Here is a 21,137-nt window from a genome sequence, read left to right on the forward strand (position 1 = left end):
AAGAATACTGGAGAGGGTTGCCATTCCCTTCTCCAGGGGATCGTCCTGACCCAGGGAGTGAACCCAGGTTTCCTGAATTGCAGGCAGATTGTTTATCGACTCGGCCACTAGGGAAGCCCATTTGTCATAACAGTAATAATAATAATGACAATAACAGCTATTGTTCACAGAGCACTAACTCGGGTAGGGCTCTAAAAACTTTAGCTCTATTAAATCATCTACCATTTACAACATTAGTATGAGGTGTATGTGTGCTTAGTCGCTCAGTCATGTCCAACTCTGCGACCCCATAGACTGTAGCCCACCAGGCTCCTCTGTCCATGGGGATTCTCTAGGCAAGAATACTGGAGTGGGTTGCCATGCCTTCCTCCAGGGGCTCTTCCCAACCCAGGGACTGAACCCGCATCTCATGTCTCCTGCATTGACAGGCAGGTTCTTTACCAACAGTGCCACCTAATACTATTATTCCCATTTTGCAGAGGTTGAAAATTAAGTACAGAAAGGCTAGGTAAGTTGTCCAAGGTTACCCAGTTTGTCAGTTGCAGCAAATCCACATCAAATCATTTAATCTATTCCCCAAAATGACCTTTCAGGTGGGTGGAACTGGGGTTCCAACCCAGGTTTGTCTGACTCTGAAGCCCTCCACTGCACAATGATGGACTTAATAAGCAAACCTAATAATAAATAATAAATACAATGCAATGAATATTACTGAACATTAGGCAGTATCCTAATATGAAAGTACTTAACATCCATATCTTATTTTGTTCCCAACAATGCTGTGAGTTAGCCATTGTTATCACTGTTTTAAAGAGAATAAATGAGAGGTTAAACTGCAGATTGTCTTATAAATGCAGAAAACAGTACTTAGCTGATAAGGGGATATTATCAGTTAAATTGTGTCCCCCCCCCCCAAAAAAAAAGATATACTGAAATCCTAACCTCCAGAATGTCAGTATATGACTATTTAAAAATAAGGTCGTTGCAGAGGAATTAGTTAAGATGAAGTCACCCTGGAGTTTTAACTGGATAACGTGGAGATCATAATCTAATAGGACAGGTGTCCCTATAAGAAGACACAGACGTGAATGAAAAATGTTGCCTGCTGCATCAATAGACAAAGGATATTCTAGCCATCAGGTCAGCAGTTGTTGCTGACCACCTCCAACTACGCACCCTGAGGGGATTCAGGATAGAGAAAAGTAGGCTACTGGCCCTACACAGTTCAGGTACAGATCGAAGGAATGCTTTCAATGAACCCAGATTCTCATATCTTCCCATACATAAAAGAGCAGTAAATTCACTAACTCAAAGCTCTGGTTTTCTTTAACCATAATCTTTTGATGTTCCGACTATCTGGATTTTGTTGCAAAGCTACTACCTATCCTGGTTCCTCCCTTCTTGTGAGCAGCCCTCAGAGCTATTGGAGACACTGTCTTCTGAGCTTCAGTCCTCAGATTGTCGGCCAAGTAAAATAAAATTCTCAACTTTTAGGCTGTGCTTTTTTTTTTTTTTTCTTTTTTTCAGTCAACAGAGGTCCACACGAAGAGAATGCCATGTAAAGACAGAGACACACAGGGGGGAAAAATGACCATACGAAGCTGGAGGCTGAGATTGGAGTTTCATTACCATGAATCAAAGAACACCTGGGGTCACCAGAAGCTGGAAGAGAAACGTGAGGATCCTCCCTAGAGAGTTCAGAGAACGTCTTGCCCCACTGCCACGCTGAATTCAGACTTCTAGCCTCTGGAACAGTGAGGGAATACATTTCCCTGTTTCACTCCACCCAGTTTGTGACTCTTTGTTACAACAGCCCAAGGAGACTGGTACAAGTGGTATGAATGTTAAATGAAAAAAAAAAAAAAAAGTTATGGTAAAATGCTGAATAAAGTACTCCACATACAGTATTTTTAAAATGTCTCTGTATGTGGAAAACTAATAATGTGTCAAGGATATGCAAAGCCAGAAGATTAAAATAAATGCATTTCCCTGGGGTGTTTATTTTACTTGGAGATTTTTGTGGGAAGAAGGTAATTAACTTGTGAGTAATTTAAACATTTTTTAAGGCAAACAGTTTTTTGTTCTGTTTTGTTTTTTTAAGAGAAAAGAAAGGTTTTTGTTGTTTGCTTTTCAAACACATAATTGGATTACACCCCCAGACTGTCAGGAGTACCATTAGCTCCTCTCTATGACAGGGGAAGTTCAGTTCAGTTCAGTTGCTCAGTTGTGTCCAACTCTTTACGACCCCATGAATCACAGCACGCCAGGCCTCCCTGTTCATCACCATCTCCCGGAGTTCACTCAGACTCATGTCCATCGAGTTAGTGATGCCATTCAGCCATCTCATCCTCTGTCGTCCCCTTCTCCTCCTGCCCTCAGTCCCTCCCAGCATCAGAGTCTTTTCCAATGAGTCAACTCTTCGCATGAAGTGGCCAAAGTATTGGAGTTTCAGCTTTAGCATCAGTCCTTCCAAAGAACACCCAGGATGATAGGGGAAAGGTCAGTATAAAAATAGGATGAGTCCTGAATTGAGACTATGGGCTTGTAACTGTGATTTTCATCAAATAGGGTGCTAACTCCCTACCTGGTCTAAGGAGGAGGCATAGGTGAGGTCTCAACTCTCCCATCTCCCCTACCTGCAACACAATGGCTGGTAGAAGAATGGCAGGCTTCTGTCCAGAGAGGCTCCTTCTCATTTTGGTGAAACCCGCTTCCCTAAGTCTCCAACATGGCAGAAACCCAGGGCAGAGGGCAGTCCCTCATTTTCACTGGCAATGCTGCTCAGAAAGGCTCATCTGAGTGTCTTTGCCTTAATAGGACCAAGCTCTATGGTCATGACAAGCAACTGCCCCGCTTTCCTTGAATAGCTGAGAAATGGAATGTGTGCTTAGTCGCTTGGTTGTGTTCGACTCTTTGAGACCCCAAGTACTGTAGCCCACCAGGCTCCTCTGTCCATGGGATTCTCCAGGCAAGAATACTGGAGTGGATAGCCATGTCCTCCTCTAGGGCATCTTCCCAACCCAGGAATCAAACCCAGGTCTCCCACATTGCAGGCAGATCCTTGGGGTCTGAGCCACCAGGGAAACTTGAGAAATGGAATCTCGCCTGCCGTATCAGTAAACAAGGATGTCACAATTACTGGTGACTGCAGCCCTCCAATATGAGTTGGTGAGCCCTAAGGGCACTCAGGAAGGAGAAGAATACATACCCTCTAAGATCTATCAGGCTGCAGTCACTCCCTACCACGAGCCCCAAGGGAGCTCAGGAGGCGAAACACAGGATACTGGCTCAATAGCTGAGATGCACACGAAAGGGGTGATTTCAGTGAGTTCAGACTCTTGCATCTTCCCAGGCTTGCTGTTTTGTTTCGGTTTAATCGCCTGGTCCTGACTGACTCTTTGTGACCCCATGGACTCATGCAAGTCCACCAGGATCTTTTGTCCATGGGATTCTCCAGGTAAGAATACTGTAGTGGGTTGCCATTTTCCTCTCCATCCCATGCATAGAAAAGCTCTAAATTCCTTAACTTGGGGTATCTGGTTTTCTTTCATTGCAATAATCTTTTGATGTTCAGACTACATGCCCTTTGCTGTAAAACTTCTATGTAACCTGGCTCTTCCTCTCCCCTCTTAGAGAAAGTTCATTCAAGATCTCTTGAGATACTGTCTCCTGGGCCTGAAGTCCTAAAAATTCCCACCAAATAAAATATAGCTCTCAATTTTTAGGTTGTGAATATTTTTAAAGTTGACATTTCTAAATATCACTTCTCTCTTTTGAGGCTTAAAAACAAAACTTACTTAATAAAATAGAAAGATAGCTGGTCTGAGTAGTCTTTAGACAGAGGCTTATAGCATGTCATGGGCCTAACTGGCATGGGTTTGTATTCTAGCCCTGTTCCTTCCCAGAAGGTGACTGTAGACAAGTCAGTTAATCTTGCTGAGCATCGGTTGCTTCTTTTGTAAGATAAAGTAACTGATGCCTACTTGAATCATTGTTTAGAAGATTAACTGTGACATAGGACAATATCTATGGAGTGCCTGGTATCCCGATTGACCCCACTCAGTTATTTGGCAGCTAAAATAACTCTAGGTTAGATGGGATGTGATTTGCCTAAGGTCACATTTCTGAGTCTGACTCACTCAGCAACTTCTACGTGCTGGACGCAGTGCTAACAGATATGACAACAAACAGGCATTGTCCTTCAGGGAGATCACAGCCGACTGGTGACAATGGCAGGGAAGTGGGTAATTAAAGCCCAACCTGGTATATGCTTTGTGAGAAATCAACTTGCAATTACTTGCTGAGCATGCTGTGAGCATACCCTTAATTAAATGCAAACCACTATATATTAATAACCTCAGTTAATCCTACAGCAAACCTCATTGTCACTTAGAAATAAAGAATTGAGCAGAGAGATTAGTCATGGTTAAGAGGCAGGGTTCTCAGAATCAGGTTCCAATCTGGGCTTTATGCTTATGAGGATGGGGCCATGTTATTTTAATCACCTGGGCATCAGTTGTTTACCTCACAGGGTCACTGGGAAGATTAAGTGAACTGTGCATGTGAAGGGTTTGATGGCAGCACAACACTTAGGTTATTGTTTGTGGTTGTTGCTTTCTCATTGTGAAGGGTCACTTTACCTACCCTGGATGTCAAATCCAAGCCCATCCTCCTTCCAACCTCTTCCTATTCCTAAGTCATACTGTATAGTCACCCACAGGAACCTGTGGTGGTGGTAGTAGTGGTTTACTTGCTAAGTCATGTCTGACTCTTGCAACCGCATGGACTGTAGCCTACCAGTCTCCCCTGTCCCTGAGATTTCCCAGGCTAGAATACTGGAGTGGGTTGCCATTTCCTCTCCAGGGGATTCTCCAGGGGATCCTCGAACCCAGGGATTGAACCTGTCTCTGCTGCATGGCAGGGGGAGTTTTTACCGCTGAGCTGCCAGGGATTATAGCTGACCCCAAACTATCCAGGGGCTACAGGTCCTCACCAGCCAACAGGCTAGACTGTTTCTCACCTGTGAAGACTCTTCCCTTTTCTGGCTGTTCAAAAACTAGACTTGGGTTTAGGCTCCTGGGAAGCTTCAATCTGCAGGGATAGATTGCAGAGTGTTCCTACCTCTGCCTCCCCTGTCGGCCTCCCAGCTGAGCAGGAGTAGGAATCCTTCATAAAGGCAATTTGCTCATCAGATAAGCTTATCTCTAGGCTGCACTGTGTCACTGGGAGAAGAGCCCAGAAGCACTATGGTTCTAAGCGCAGCCAGGATCTGTGCTTGCCCCAGAGTGAACGTGTGAACGTTGTAGTCTTTCCTTGGCCCATTTCTCAGATGGCAAAGCTGAGAGAGTTCTTTCAGAGAGATGCCAAGGCTTGGTTGAGGACCACTCCTGTAAGCTTCGGTTTAGCGAAGGGGCTGACACCGACTGCACTCAGATACACAAGTTCCGGTTTAGCTCCCGACTTTCTGAGTGAACTTGGGCCTCGGTTTCTTCAACCCTACAATGGGGACAGAAAGCTGAAATGCGGGTGCTCAAGACACCTAGCTCCTTGCGGCGGGTTAGCTCACCACTACCTGGCCGTTGGGCCGCGAGCTCGGGTCCGCCCGCCTACAACCCCCAGCATGCCTTGGGGTGGGCGGGGCGCAGTGACGGACAGGCAGCTCTACGAATTGGCGCCCGCAAAAAGGCGCACGTTGGCGCGTGCGCAGGGGGCGGTGGGCCGGTGGGCTGGCAGCTGCGGACGCGCCGGAGCCGCGGGCGGTCAGGTAGGGGGCGGGATGGAGGGTGGGAGATGCGGGACCGCGGCCGGAGTCGCGGGCGGTGGCCGAGCTGCGCGACGGTGGGCTGTGACGGCGTGCAGCGGTCGGTCCACGCCAGAATGGCAGAGCCTGGGGGGCCGGATCTGAGGGGCAGGACCGTGGTGGGTGTATGTGGGGAGGGGCGCCGGGGGTGGGTTGCTAGATGCAGGCTCGGGGCGAACTCGAGGGGGCTGAGGAGCTCGGAGGAGATGCAGCCCAGGAGGGGAGCGAGGGGCTCCGAGATTCGCGGTGCAGCATCTCGGGAGGTATGAGGTAATGTGGGGCCCTGAGGGGAGACGGGTGCAGCATCTGAGAGATGGGAGGGGACCCGAGGGCTCTGGAGGGATCAGGGGTGCAGAATCTCGGCAGTATGAAGGGACTGGGGAGCCTCGATGAGATTCGGGGTGCAGAATCTCGGGTGATTTGAGAGAGTCTGGGGGCAGTAGGCTTTGAGCGGGGTGAGATCTGAGATCAGAGGGAGCAGAGTCCGGGGCTAGTCTAATTGCCTAGGAGGAAGCGTTTTTTCCCCGAGTGGAATCTGAGGAAGATCGACAGGCTGAATTCTTGACGGGATCAGTGAGAAGCAAGATCTCTTAAGCAGGAAGAAGACACTTGCCTGAGGTTTGAAGCGACACATGACATGGGTGGGGAAAAGAGGAAGGAGCAAGGTTTGGGGGTGGGGGTTGGGGGGTGAGAAGGGGGGCAGGGTCCCCGATGGCACCCAGAGGGTGGGGGCTCAGACTGAGGGAGAGCACAGATCTGAGGTGTGGGATCGGGTGTTTAACTGCGATACAGGGCTGAAGGCTGCAGCGACTTGGAAATAGATGAAAGGATCTTTGTCTGGGGGATTCTGGTACACATGAGGGAGGAGTTGGTGAGGGTTGCAATGAAGAGCCCCAAAGGCTGGGATTCTTAGGAGAGTTGAGAACAAGATTTAGTAAGGGTGGAACGATGGGGTGGAGAGGTACTGGCTGGTCTGTAGAATTAAGAGACTGAATAGAATTACAGATTGGTGTCTTGGATTGTGAAAGGAATTTTCCTGAAGTCTCTGCTTAGGAAGCAAAGGGAGTTCTGGGGACCCAAAGACCAGAAGCAATCTATGAACCGATATGAGTGAGTGAAGTTTCACAGAGTTCAGGGATTCAGCAAGAAAGTCGTCACTCTTCGCCATCAGGACTCCTGATGGAACCTGAGTTTCCTTGCAAGGGGCAGAATCTCCCTCACTTGTTAACCAGACATCCCTCATCCTGTGGCTCAGCTGGTAATCTACCTGCAGTGCGGGAGGTCTGGGTTCCATCCCTGGGTTTGGAAGATCCCCTGGAGAAGGGAAAGGCTTCCCACTCCAGCACTGTGTCCTGGAGAATTTCATGGACTGTATAGTCTGTGGGGTCGCAAAGAGTTGGACACGACTGAGTGACTTTCACTTCACCTCATCATGAAGCAGCCTTGGTGTGACTACTCATTCCACTCTGAACGTGGACCCACTGAAAATGGTTGGCTTCAGAGGAAAAGAGAATGGCCAGTCACAAAGCAGGAGACTATTCAAGGTCATCTGCCCAAGCTCCTCTTGGTGTGTCCCTCCAAGCTGTGGTGACAGAGAGTGTGTGAGACCTCCAGGGTATGAGTGGAACGTGAGGTCAGGTCTTTTATCTTATCAGTTATATAAGTAGATAGAATGAATTCTACAGAAGGTGCAGAACAGTGGCTCTGTGAATGAGGTGTTTGAACTGGGAGACAAGAAAAAGGGATATCAGATGCATTGAGCATTTAGTCCTGTGCCAAGTTCTAAAGAAATGGTTGCTAACTGGCAGTGGTTTTGTCCCCCAGGGGGCATCTGACAATGTCTGGACACATTCTTGGTTGTCACATTTGGGGTGTGGAGTACTACCAGCCCCTAATAGGTAGACGTCAAGAATACTATTAAACATACTACAGTGCACTGAACAGCCTCCACAACAAAAGCAGTATCCGGCCCAAAATGTCAACAGGGCCAAAGCTGAGGCACTCTGCTCTAGAGTCACATATCCTGGATTCAGATCTTGGCTCTCTCTCTTCCTGATTGTGTGATCTTGAGTGAGTTACTTAAACTCTTGGCTCTTCATCTGTAAAACAGGTTTAGTAACAGGACCTATGTCATAGATTACTGTGATGGTAATCTATAATGAAGTAAATTAGAATGCTTAGTGTCTGGTGCATAGTAAGTGCATACTGATTTAGTAGTTTTTAACTTTCATATCTGCTTTCTTTACTCAGTTTTCATAATAGCCCTACTAAGCAAGCTACAGTACTCAGTTTTACATGTAAGGAAACTAAGGCTAAGGCAGTGACTTGTCTAAGGTTCCACAGCTAGAGAGGGCGAAAGTAGGCTCATATTCAGATCTCTGTAACCTGGTATATTCTCTCTTTCCTTGCTTTTTCTTTGCTGGGACCTGCTCAGTCTTAATATATCTACCTCAGCCCATTCCTCTTTCATGAAAGGACTGCCCAGTCTGTATCACTATCAAATTGAACTCTAAAGGGAATAAATCCATCTGACTAGGTAGGGAGTAGCTCTGGACTTTGTTCTTGATTTGCTCTTAGATCAGGACCCGTGGGTACATAAGGGGAGGAGCTTATTGTTGGCAGACAGGATGAGGTGCAAGAAACTAGAGGATGAGGTACGGAGGCCATTGGCTAGAAAAATCACTTCATAGCAGGGGCTGCTGAGGCTGATGGCACCCATACTCTGGAAAGTAACTCCTGTTCTGAATGATCTCTGGTGGGCTTCTTTCCCTTGGGACAGAATAACGCCATTTTCTCTGTCACATCGAGGACTAGCTGCAGTTCAGAAACAGAGTAGGATGGCATTGGAAGACCAGAGGCTTAGCTGGAATATCCATGCAAACCCCTGATGAAGATTGTAATGGAAACTGAGTCAGTCCAGGAATCAGAGATCCGAAGTCCAAAATCCTTCCTCTGCTGCTAATTTACTAGGTGTTCATGGGCAAGTACTTGCTCTTGTCAACATCAATCTATTGAAAACACAAATAACTGCCATTTGTTGGGTGTGCATTATCTCAGTTAATCCTGCTGATGGTCTTACTAACAATCCAGGTGCTATTCTACATTTTACAGATGAAAAAATGAACAGGTTGAATGATTTACCCAAGGCTCCATAGCAAATTGCAAAGCAGGGATGTGAGTCCAGATCTGACTCACAAGTTACATTATACTAGTTTTAGTAGGAAGGTGTTTGCAAAACTTAAGATCCCTCTGGAGAGTGGTTGGTGGTCAGACGTTTCCCAGGCCCTTGAAGTGGATCATTGTCCACGCATACTGATGTGCTGCCTCTGTGACTCTACCTCCCTTAGTTCCTTCGAGTAGAATAGTCAGATTTAAGAAGCCATTCTTGGATGTCTTTACCAACCTCTCAGCCAGAGTGCCTAGAGCTAATGGTAGTGTCATCAGCTAGAAAACTGTAATACATCTTTTGAATAGGTGTGTTTTTTATGGCTGGGAGTTGACAACCTGGATGTGAATCTTAGTTCTACTTACTAGCTTTGAGACCTTGGGCAGGTTGCTTTTCTTTGAGCCTAGTTTCCTTATTTAAAAAGAGGAATAACACATACGTCACATAGTGATGACAAGAGGTAATTTGTACAAAGTGCATGACTTTCAGTGAATGGTGCTTTGGAAGGTAGCAATTATGAGAGGAAGCTGATGCCAGAAGGGGACTGAGTGTAGCTTTGCCAAATCTGTGAACCTAAGCAGCCCCCTCCGGTCTCCCCCAAATTCCCCTCCCCTCCTGTACCTTTCCAGGATCTGCTTCCTGATCCTTTCATCAAAACCTCATGATTAAATGGGTGTGTGTTATATGCAGAGAAAGGAGCTCAGAGTTGAGTGGGTTGAGATGAATTGGAAGTTCCCCAAAAAGACTGCTGACTTTCCCCTTGTCCTATATTCCTTGCATAACCTGAAGATGCAGAAATCCTTTCTCAGTCTTACAGTTTTGGAGGACAGTAAGACAGACAAGTGTTTTTCCAGCAGACTCCATTATTGATTTAACCTGCCTTTGACCTGCTTTAACTAGAGTTTTCTTTCCCACAGACACATCCTTCTGGGTGGTTTTGTGTGTCCCAGACAGGTGCAGCTGTGGGGTCATGCTTGCATTTCCCTATAAGTACCTACTTGTGGAGTTTATCTTAGCTGTTGGCAGGTACCTTAAATGCCCTGAGTAATCTGACATTCAGAATCCTCTCCCCTCTACAGAACTGGGTGAGTGTCGGATGAACACCTCACTGACCTTCTTAACATCAGCCCTGCTCGCCACTCCTGGAGAATGACCGTTATGCACTTGATAAGCACTCGATTCAAGCTGGAGGAATAAATAAGGTTTATAAAGCTGTCATGAAATGTGAAAGCCTTGCAAAAAACCCAAACCAGGGGAGCATATCAGTAATAGGGTGAACTTTTAAGTCCTGTCAGAGAAAGTGCAGGTAGTTTCACATGTTTTCTAGTTTCCATGTGAAGAGCTCTGTTCCTGTCTATTTTTGCTCAAAATTGTATCCCCCGTGTTTTCATGGATCTGGACTCATAGTATGTGCTCAGTGAAGATCTGTTGTTTAATTAATTGCTGAAAGTCCTCCAGTTCTGTTCATAGCCTAAGTCCCCCAAGGGGCTAACAGAAGTATAGGGAATAGACACTATCTCATGGTAGGGATTCAAGCATTGGATGGAGATTTGAAGGTCATCTCTAATCCTTTGATTCTGAGATCAGTGAAAACAATCTCCAGGGAAGGTTCAGAATTTTAATTTTTGAAATGTATTATCTGATATTTTGGGTACTGTCACCTTTTGAAAAGTGCCTATTCATTCTTTCTCACTGGCTGGCAGCCACTGCCACTGCTCCTGCTGCTACTAAAAAACTATTATTTTTTGCATAGTTAATTGTGTACCCCTCTTGGTATTTTCTGCACAAGAGAAGCTGTGAATTCACACGCCCATCAGTTTCTGACATGGAGAGTGTCCTCAAATCAAATTCCTTCAGAGCTGAACAGTTCATTAGCAATCTTTATGTGCCTTTATTGGAGAAGGCGATGGCACCCCACTCCAGTACTCTTGCCTGGAGAGTCCCATGGACGGAGGAGCCTGGTGGGCTGCAGTCCATAGGGTCGCTAAGAGTCAGCACGACTGAGCGACTTCACTTTCACTTTTCACTTTCATGCATTGGAGAAGGAAATGGTACCCCACTCCAGTGTTCTTGCCTGGAGAATCCCAGGAACGGGGCAGCCCGGTGGGCTGCCGTCTATGGGGTCGCACAGAGTCAGACACGACTGAAGCGACTTAGCAGCAGCAGCAGTATGTGCCTTTATATGCCGTAAGAGTAAAGATTCTTCATCCTTTCCAATGCAGTTTGTAAACTGAATGTTTTGCTCATCCTGGTGCTAATGTTAATCGTGTTCTGATTGTTACTAAAATTATGATACAGAGCAATTTTTCACCGCATATCTACCAGTTTCCAGGCTAAACACTTTATATGCATTATCCCTAATTATCACAATAACCTGCTTATAAAGCAAGAAAACAGGTTTAGTGAGGTTAAATAACTTGCCTTCTGGCCCACAACTTGTAAATGACATGCTGATTTGATCCCAGTTCTGTCTGACTTCAAGGTTCATGGGTTTTTGTTATTATTCTGCTCCCCTTGTTATTTATATCATGGACTGAGAAAGGCTACTGGTGCCAAAAGCAGCCAGGGTTTGACTGCAGAATTTTCCTGAGTCTTAGGGCAGCTGGAACAAAAACAGCTTAAGGGGTAGGTTCTCATCTGGTGCTGAATCAGAGCTAGGCGAATATCACTATGAAGTGCGCAGTATGAATCAGGAGATCAAAGAAAATTAGTGGGGGGTGGGGTAAGCTGAGGTGAGATGAAGTGACAGTGATGGGTCAGGAGTTGACAGTACAAAGTGCCCAACAGGAAATACATTCGTAGTATCAGGAAGGCAGCCAGAATTATAAATAACAGGTTGAGGATTCATTCTGATTGGTTTTAGATTTCACAGCTGGCAGAAAATGGGCAGCTAACTTAAAGACTTGGGATGATAAGATAGTTCCTTTCACAGGTACATCTTTTCAAGGGAAACTGAGTTCAAATTGACTTCCCATCTGAATTCCTTTTGGTTTTAACCAGGTGTATCCTTCTGGAAGAGAGGAGCCATATCTGCATGTCACATAGCTGCGTATCAGGCGAGGCTCCTGCTGAAAGCAGTGTTCTCAAGTTCCCAAGAAATGGTTCAGGCCTTTTTCAGGTCTGAGGCTATCTCCATGCCTGATGCTTTAGTGATGGGACTTCATGCTTCCTGGCAAAGCATGGCAGCTTTAGGAAAGGAATCCTTGATGTTCTCTTCTGCCTCAGAGAGCCTGGTGGAGCTGCAGACAGCTGAGATATTTTGGGACATAGTCGTGGGCATAGTAAATTCATTTTTTTTAAGTGGATGGCTTGAAGAGGGAGGCAAGCTTTTTAATTGAAGGAGGTGGTATGATATTTCAGAAAACTGGAGAAAGAATGTGCTGGTATTTTTACAAGTTGGCAGACTTGTTTAATTAGCTGATCTGCAGTGCCAGTTCTGAGAAGAACAGATGTCCCCGTGCATTGTGAGGTAACAGCTCTGGATCCAGATACCAAATGTTGCCCTCAGTCTGTTGTCCCAGGTGATGAGAGAGCTGAAGCTATTGGTTTGGAATTGAGGCTGTTTGCATGGATCTTGAGTTGAGGTTTCTATCCGTATTTCTATCCTATGGCACCCAGACCCATGACATTTACGTCTTTAGCATTCACAGCTTCAGATGTTCACGTGAGACCTTTTAGGTTCATGACAGGTGGTAATGTGTTATTTTTGTTGAGGCATGTATTTGAGTTGTAATAGGTTGCCAGGCTGGTGTGTGAGAGCGGGTCACTCAACTAATAAATCAATCTAACCCATTCTATGGCAGCTAAACCTCATTCTTTATTAATTGTGGAGAAAATTATATGCTATAAGGCAGCATTTCTCAGAGTATGGTCCAGAGACCAATGTTAATAACTGTTACTTGACAGGAAAAGAAAAAGCTTGAAGTAATGTTGGGTTAAACAAAGGTATCAGTTCTGCATGCTTCCCCCATGTTTGCACCATGTGACCCTGAGCCAGTTTTTCTGAGCCTTAGCTTCCTCATCTGTAAAATATGGTAATAAAAATAGTACCTGCATCCCAGGGTCATTATGAAGATTAAATGAGATTAAGTGTATGGAGCATCTGGGCCTTCCCAGGTGGCATAGTGGTAACAAATCTGCCTGCCAATGAAGGAGATGCAGGTTCGATCCCTGGGTTGGGAAGATCCCTTAAAGGAGAAAATAGCAACCAGCTCCAGTATTCTCACCGGGAAAGTTCCACAGACAGAGGATCCTGGCGAGCTATAGCCCGTGGGGTCACAGAGTCAGACATGACTGAGCACCTGGGTGCACACACAGATAATGGAGCATCTAGCCTGATGTCTAGTATATAGTAGGCACTAGATGTATACTCTTTCTCTTCCAACAGAGGAAAATGGGATATCAGGGAGGTTGGATAGACCTTAGACAAATGGTTCTGGCCACTCCTAAATATGTGTCAGACTGTAATGCAAAGCTAAATACGGGGGCAATTTGTAATACGTATTTCCACCCAGCCTCCTCTATGGGTGGAGAAAGAGTTGATGCCATTTGCAAAGCTTTCCTCAGCATTGCCTTTAAAACCAAGCTAGCTTCTCCTCTTCCTCCTCCTCCTTGATGGTTGACCATCTGCAGATCACAGGACTGCACAGGTGCAGCTGTAGGATTTGCATTTAAGAAGGGCTGGATTTATCCTTGTGCTTCACCTTGCTGGAATTATTCATTCTACTTCTGGGGTATAAATTGACACTGACATAAGGCTGCAGAGCACTGGGATGTCTGTGGTTCTACTTCATGAGCATATGTGGATGGAGGAGGGTGGGAGAATTCATGGCATGTACTGCTTGGGGAGTGGGGGTGGGTGGGTGTGTTTCAGACCAAAAATAAACTGTCCTGATAAGGCACTACCATTTCTCAGATCATCCGGGCTTGAGTCTCTAGCCTTCTTAGCTCCACCTCTTCCCACCCCACTCCACACTAACAAATCTTAGTGATGGTACTTATGCATATTGCTCAAAGGCATCTTCCTTCCATTTTCACAACCTGCTCCCTAGTTCAGGCTGCCCGGAACCTTTGCCAGGCAGTTTTGCAGTATCTTCCAAACTAGTTTCTCTCCCTTTTCCCCGACTCCATTCAACCTGTGATCATATCAGTTCCCTGCTCCAAAACACGCACTGTTTCTCTATGTTCATCAGAAGGAAGTTCCACGGTCTCATTTTGGCTCTGAAGACTCCTTACAATCATTCCCCAGTCTGCCCTTCCACGTCAGTCAGCGACTGAATGAGTGATGGTCACGATCCACTACATGTTTCTTGAGTGAATGAACTCACAGAGGCAGGGGAATAATGGCTTCTTTTTCTCTTTAGCAGGGTTTGTCCCTCCAGAGCATGAAAGCTCAGCCGTTCAGTCCCAGGTGGTGCTAGCAGGCCCCTTGGAAAGAAGAGTCATGGCCGCGGCCGCAGCCTCTCACCTGAACCTGGACGCGCTGCGGGAAGTGCTGGAATGCCCCATCTGCATGGAGTCCTTCACGGAGGAGCAGCTGCGGCCCAAACTCCTGCACTGCGGCCACACCATCTGCTGCCAGTGCCTGGAGAAGCTCCTGGCCAGCAGCATCAACGGCGTCCGCTGTCCCTTTTGCAGCAAGATCACCCTCATCACCAGCCTGGCCCAGCTGACCGACAACCTGACGGTGCTGAAGATCATTGACAAGACGGGGCTCAGCGAGGCGGTGGGGCTGCTCATGTGCCGCTCCTGTGGACGGCGGCTGCCGCGGCAGTTCTGCCGGAGCTGCGGTGTGGTGGTGTGCGAGCCGTGCCGGGAGGCGGAGCACCCGCCGCCGGGGCACTGCACGCTCCCGGTCAAAGAGGCCGCGGAGGAGCGGCGGCGGGACTTCGGCCGGAAGTTGACGCGTCTGCGGGAGCTCACGGGAGAGCTGCAGCGGCGGAAGGTGGCCTTGGAAGGCGTCTCCAAGGACCTTCAGGCCCGGTATAGGGCGGTCCTCCAGGAGTACGGGCATGAGGAACGCAGGGTCCAGGAAGAGCTGGCTCGCTCCCGGAAGTTCTTCACGGGCTCGCTGGCCGAGGTGGAGAAGTCCAACAGTCAGGTGGTGGAGGAGCAGAGCTACCTGCTGAACATCGCCGAGGTGCAGGCCGTGTCCCGCTGCGACTACTTCCTGGCCAAGATCAAGCAGGCCGACGTGGCGCTCCTGGAAGAGGCGGCCGACGAGGAGGAGCCCGAGCTCACGGCCAACCTGCCCCGGGAGCTCACCCTGCAGGATGTGGAGCTCCTCAAGGTTGGCCACGTCGGCCCCCTCCACATCGGGCAGGCGGTCAAGAAGCCCCGGACGGTCAACATGGAAGACTCGTGGGCCATGGAGGCGGCGGCCTCTGCAGCCCCTTCCTCGGTTACATTTAGAGAGATGGACGTGAGCCCCGAGGATGTGGGGGCCAGCCCGAGGGCCTCGCCTGCCAAGCAGCGGGGTTCCGACCCGGCCGCCAACATCCAGCAGTGCCTCTTTCTCAGGAAGATGGGGGCCAAAGGCAGCACCCCGGGCATGTTCAACCTCCCGGTCAGTCTCTACGTGACCAGTCAAGGCGAGGTGCTGGTTGCTGACCGCGGCAACTACCGCATACAAGTCTTTACCCGCAAAGGCTTTCTGAAGGAAATCCGCCGCAGCTCCAGCGCCATGGATAGCTTTGTGCTGAGCTTCTTTGGGGCCGACCCGCCCAACCTCACTCCTCTGTCAGTGGCCATGAACTGCCACGGGCTGATCGGCGTGACTGACAGCTACGACAACTCGCTCAAGGTATATACCTTGGACGGCCACTGTGTGGCCTGTCACCGGAGCCAGCTGAGCAAACCCTGGGGCATCACAGCCCTCCCATCCGGCCAGTTTGTGGTGACCGATGTAGAAGGTGGAAAGCTCTGGTGCTTCACAGTTGACCGAGGCGCGGGGGTGGTCAAATACAGCTGCCTCTGCAGCGCTGTGCGGCCCAAGTTTGTCGCCTGTGACGCTGAAGGCACCGTCTACTTCACCCAGGGCCTGGGTCTCAATCTGGAGAACTGGCAGAACGAGCACCACCTGGAGGGCGGCTTCTCCATCGGCTCTGTGGGTCCCGATGGGCAGCTGGGTCGCCAGATCAGCCACTTCTTCTCGGAGAACGAGGATTTCCGCTGCATCACGGGCATGTGTGTGGACGCCCGCGGTGATCTCATTGTGGCTGACAGCAGTCGCAAGGAAATCCTCCACTTCCCCAAGGGTGGGGGCTACAGTGTCCTTATTCGAGAGGGGCTCACCTGTCCGGTGGGCATTGCCCTCACTCCAAAGGGGCAGCTGCTGGTCCTGGACTGTTGGGATCACTGCATCAAGATTTACAGCTACCATCTGAGAAGATACTCTACCCCTTAGGGGCTGGGGAATATCCGTTTCTTCTGCTCCCCAACCACCTGCCCTTCCCTTATCTCTTGGTTGTTGGCGGTACTGTAGAGTAGACTTGGCCTGTGTCTTGACTCCAACTGGCTATTCCTAGAAGTTTAGAAGCTCTGACTTTTAGCGTTGTTGTTGTTGTTGTTTTAATTTGTATTCTCTCCTCTCAAAGTTTAGAGCTTTAACTAACAGATGCAGTATCCCCCATAGGACACATGATTTGAGGTTAGCTGACATTTGATTAGAACGTAGGCCCTTCCAAGGCTTCAGTAGAGAGCCTTCTGCCCCTGTATTTGAAATCGTCCCTTGTACTGAGTCCTTGTTGATTCCCCCCATTTTGGCTTTGGTAACTCTGGTCCCTTCCTTCCTTCCTGTTCTAACATGCTCCATCGGTGGCACTTTCCCTTTAACGCTGCATTCAGTGTGCACGCTGCACTGGGACCTACTTCACCTTTCCATGACACTTCAGACATCACACCCCTGTGACGTGGTGTCTCAGGTCTGACTGCCTGTACCAGTCTGAGAGACCATTCACTTACTGTCACCATGGGAGCTCCACACTCCCCACCGGGAAGCAGTACTTTCCTGGCTCTAGGGGCTTTGCGATATCTTGGATTGGTTTCTAATTTCAGGTGTGACCAAAAATCCAGGGCAGAAAATGGAGCAACCCCCATTGGTTGGTGTTGAAGACTTTAACCTGGGAATCGCTTGCCTTTTAAAGGAGCACGTGGATTGGAAAAGCTATGCCAAAGCACAGGAAGATGGAAATAAAAACAAATGCTACTATGACATTAATGAGTAGTCTCTAGAGCACATCCATTTTTCATATTAACCTCTCTCCACTGACCCATGGTAGGAGCTGTCTGCGGAATTGTACAACACAGGCCAGGGCCTAGAAAGTGGGGAGGTGGACGCATCTCATTTTCATTACTAAAACAAAACTGTTGGGTCCTCATTGTGCATTTTCCCCAAGTGAGTGCATCATTTTTGGTTGGGGGATTTATTTCCATCCCTCTATCAAGCATTAAATAATTGATAACTGTCTCTTCATCACTTGTGTTCCTGTCTTTTAATTGAATCTGAGATTGGGGAGGGGAGGGAAGGGGAAGTTGTGCCTTGCTGCTTTGCTTCCAGACCTGACACTGCATTTTTTGAGAGCAGTATGAATCTCCCTAGGTCACCATTCAGCAAAAAGCACCGTTATGTAGAGAAAATCCAAACTCACTCCCACATTCATGGGTACAGAATCAGCCCTCAAGGTCTATAGTCACCAACACCGTGTTCTAAACTCGGCATCCACCATCTGCTTTATCCTTACAATTAAAATTCAGAAAAGAAACCTGTGCTTTTAGGAAGATCAGAGGTGGGTGAGGGACTTTGTGACAAGGTTCCTCAGGCTCTGGTGTTTACCAAGCAATATATTGTGCACTCTGGGTGCAGGGCTAATGACAAGTCAAAGAATATACTTTGCTTGCACAGAAGCAAAATCTGCTAAGCCAAGCTACTAAAAAAAAAAAATGTGGTGGTGGCGTTGCTTTTTTGGCTTCTGCTGTGATAGCTGCCAAAGGATAGGAAAGGAGCTAATTAAAGTGATGCTGGACTAGTTGGTGCTTTACACCTGGAGAAAGCCCCGTGTTCTGATTATGAACGTGTATCTGATTTCTAAAGATATAATTGAGAGGAAATCGATCCAATTAAAAGTGCATCACGGATGACTCCACCAGGTATTATAGCCACTTTATCTGTGGGGGCACCTGTCACCCCACAGATAAAGGAGGTCTGTCTTTGCTGTCAGCGGGGACTTGCTGAGGCAGTAACAGGGGCCGAGGACTTTGGCACAAGGTTTGAGACAGAGAAGTGGATATAACATTGCTAGCTGGCTTGACATAACAATGCCAGGAATCCTCCTGCTGCCTACGCTTCTGGGAGGAAGTGCCATCACTGTTGCCTTCAGCATTTAGGTGTACCCCATCTCTGAACCACACTCCTGCCTTGGCCTTCAAATGCAGCAGGCTACCTGCTGGTTCAGAAGAGAAGTAAATATGAATGCTTTTGTTCCTTTGCTGTGATATTTTAGGCTGTGCTTGGGACAGTCAATTTTCAATTGTCTACCACGTTGACTAAATTGCAGAGTATAGCCCCAAGACTCTAGTTTACTCAATTACAGCCATTTGTGTGTGTGTGTGTGTGTTGCTTTCTTGTTATCTGAATAAGGGCAGTGATTGCTTTATTCAGATAAAGCCTCACATGCGAGTCTACCATGTAAAACAGATTGAAAAGCAGCTATTCTGACAGAAATAGGCTTATGCGCCAGAAGAACAAGCCCTTGCCTAAATTCCCGGGTACAATTGCTAAACTCTTGCGACTCTACAGAGCATGATCTGAAAACCACTGATCACAGCATCACTTATCTTCCAGTTCATGTTATTGGCCATGTGGCTACGGGCAAGTCACTTAACCCTTCCTCTTACAGAAACTGATCGATCTTTGCCTCTATGATGGGTGTAAGATGTAAAATAATAAATGTTAAAATACCTGCTACCGTTCTTGGCATACTCAATCAGCCAAGTTGTCTCGAGTGGGTTTAGGTTGTTCGACCACTTCAAATAATACCTCCCCTCTTTCCTGTTGTTACAGCTTCCTATTTCCCAACCAAAACCCTTCTCAGGCATTTCTCCCCTCTAGCCCTAAGTCTCCAAATAAATCTGGTCACCTGCTCCTTTCTACTACCGTTCTACCTACTTCATATTTCTCTCACTGCATAAATCACTGTGTTGCAATTGTTTACCCATATATCTAAGCTTTACTGAGGGTCAGCTTTAATCTCTAGCTAAGAACATGTACCATGATGCTTAATACACAGTATGTCCTCAGTTGTTTAATTGGCTGTTATTTACATGACTCACTGTGACAGTGCTGCTGCTGCTAAGTCGCTTCAGTCATGTCTGTGCGACCCCATAGACGGCAGCCCACCAGGCTCCCCTATCCCTGGGATTCTCCAGGCAAGAACACTGGAGTGGGTTGCCATTTCCTTCTCCAGTGCATGAAAGTGAAAAGTGAAAGTGAAGTCGCTCAGTCATGTCCGACCCTCAGCAACCCCATGGACTGCAGCCTTCCAGGCTCCTCCGTCCATGGGATTTTCCAGGCAAGAGTACTGGAGTGGGGTGCCATTGCCTTCTCCAATGTGACAGTAGGTCCTCCTGTAACCTGAGTCTTCTTAACATAACACTCTTACATCGGATGAAAGATACAAAAGAGTTTATCTGAGAGCAAGATAAGTAAGAAAAAAAGAAAACTAAAGACAAATGACTTACAGATTCAATAAGTCCCTGCTTCCTTTATTGTTGTGAATGTGCTGTTTGTGAATGTCACTCAGTCGTGTCCGACTCTTTGCAACCGCATGGGCTGTAGCCCGCCAGGCTCCTCTGTCCATGGGATTCTCCAGGCAAGAATACTGGAGTGGGTTGCCATTTCCGTCTCCAGGGGAGCTTCCCAACCCAGGGACCGAACACACTCCTCTTGCATTGGCAGGTGGATTCTTTAACCCCTGTGCCACCTGGGAAACCCCATCATTCTGAGTAATTATATTGAATTTAAGGTTTTGGGACAATGACTCCTTCCATATCTGAGTACCTACTGTGAGCCTGGCACTATGCCAAATGTTCAAAAACAAAAAGAAAATAAAAAGTAATATAACTTCCTCATAAGTTATTTTACAGTCTTTCTGGAGCATTTGGTATTGAATTCCACTGCCCTGGTCTTCCTCAAAGGCCAGGGATAGGCACTATCTGAATGATGGGGAGAGTCAACCCCAATGTACTCTAGCCTGAGATAGTCCACAGAGGGCTACTCCATTATTCCAATCAGCAGGATAAACTTGCCTGGAGTCTTAGTGTTCCTGTGGGTAAGGCAAGTAATGCTTAAGTAGTTGTACTCTCTAATCTCATACTAATTAATGGCCTCTTAAAAGTGAAGCCTTACCAGCTCCATAGGAGGGAAATGCAAGGCAGAGCCTAGTGGGAAATGCAGGGCTCTACCTTTGTACCTGACTAGGTTGCTGATCTGCACTCAAGACAAGCAGCTTCTCAAGGGGTCACAAAACAAATTACAGATAAGAAATAGCAGATGCCTGCATGAATGTTACAAGCAGGGCAGTAGTGAGCAAGGAGGCTGTTCAGCAAAATACTTAACATTCCAGAACTTTGGCTATATCTTGTGAATATCATGAATATTCATGGTACCCTAAGTCTAAAGTTAAGAACTTCTGGGATCAGCAATGCATTCCAGTGGGAAAGTCGCTGGCCTTGGTCTGGATCTGAATCACAGCTCTGCCCCTGAACTAGCTATGTGACCTCGGATGAGCACCATACCTCTGCATCAGCTTGCCTATCTTTATAAAGAGAAAGTTGGATTCGATCATCACTAAAGTCTCCTCAAGTTCTATGATTTTAATTTACCAACTAGAATTGTGGTTGAGTTCCGCCCCCCACCAACACCAATGTTTTTGTGTTAATTCTTTTGTGTAATTTTATGGTGTTTACATTAGAGTAGAAAGAATCTGTACTGTGTAATCCGCCCCACTGTGGTTCAGTTGTTTACCCCCACTGCCATGACCCTGGGTCTCTTGTTAACTATTGCCACTCTGTTGAGCCACTGTTTTCTCATCTTGTAGAAGGAGATGACAAGTTATGTTTTAAAGGGCTGTTTTGAGAATTAAAATATACTAATGGGACAGAATGTATAAAAGC

General features: G+C 47.3%; 2 protein-coding genes across 7 annotated transcripts in view; one reads left to right on the plus strand and one right to left on the minus strand.

Moving 5' to 3' along the window:
* The window catches only part of ASTN2 (astrotactin 2), a 1,024,651-nt gene that overhangs the window by 226,696 nt on the left and 776,818 nt on the right, over window positions 1-21,137 (minus strand). The gene's annotated exons all lie outside the window — the stretch shown is intronic.
* TRIM32 (tripartite motif containing 32) lies at window positions 5,713-17,442 on the plus strand. 5 transcript variants are annotated; one of them, XM_040241661.1, is made up of 3 exons: window positions 5,836-5,919; window positions 10,046-10,168; window positions 14,330-17,442. In XM_040241661.1, exon 3 carries the CDS (start codon window positions 14,410-14,412, stop codon window positions 16,369-16,371), a length of 1,962 nt encoding a protein of 653 aa, XP_040097595.1. In that variant the 5' UTR covers window positions 5,836-5,919; window positions 10,046-10,168; window positions 14,330-14,409; the 3' UTR covers window positions 16,372-17,442. The 5 variants fall into 5 exon arrangements, with proteins under 5 accessions (XP_040097603.1, XP_040097591.1, XP_040097595.1 ...); XM_040241678.1 differs by having other exon boundaries at window positions 14,333-17,442; XM_040241669.1 differs by lacking the exons at window positions 5,836-5,919; window positions 10,046-10,168 and adding an exon at window positions 5,713-5,764 and having other exon boundaries at window positions 14,333-17,442.

The sequence above is a fragment of the Oryx dammah genome, unplaced genomic scaffold (genome assembly GCF_014754425.2).
Source record: "Oryx dammah isolate SB20612 unplaced genomic scaffold, SCBI_Odam_1.1 HiC_scaffold_1, whole genome shotgun sequence".
Classification (NCBI taxonomy): domain Eukaryota; kingdom Metazoa; phylum Chordata; class Mammalia; order Artiodactyla; family Bovidae; genus Oryx; species Oryx dammah.

What these genes read in the sequence shown, in the direction of transcription:
- TRIM32 (XM_040241669.1), top strand. Translation starts at nt 14,410, where the DNA reads ATGGCCGCGGCCGCAGCCTCTCACCTGAACCTGGACGCGCTGCGGGAA.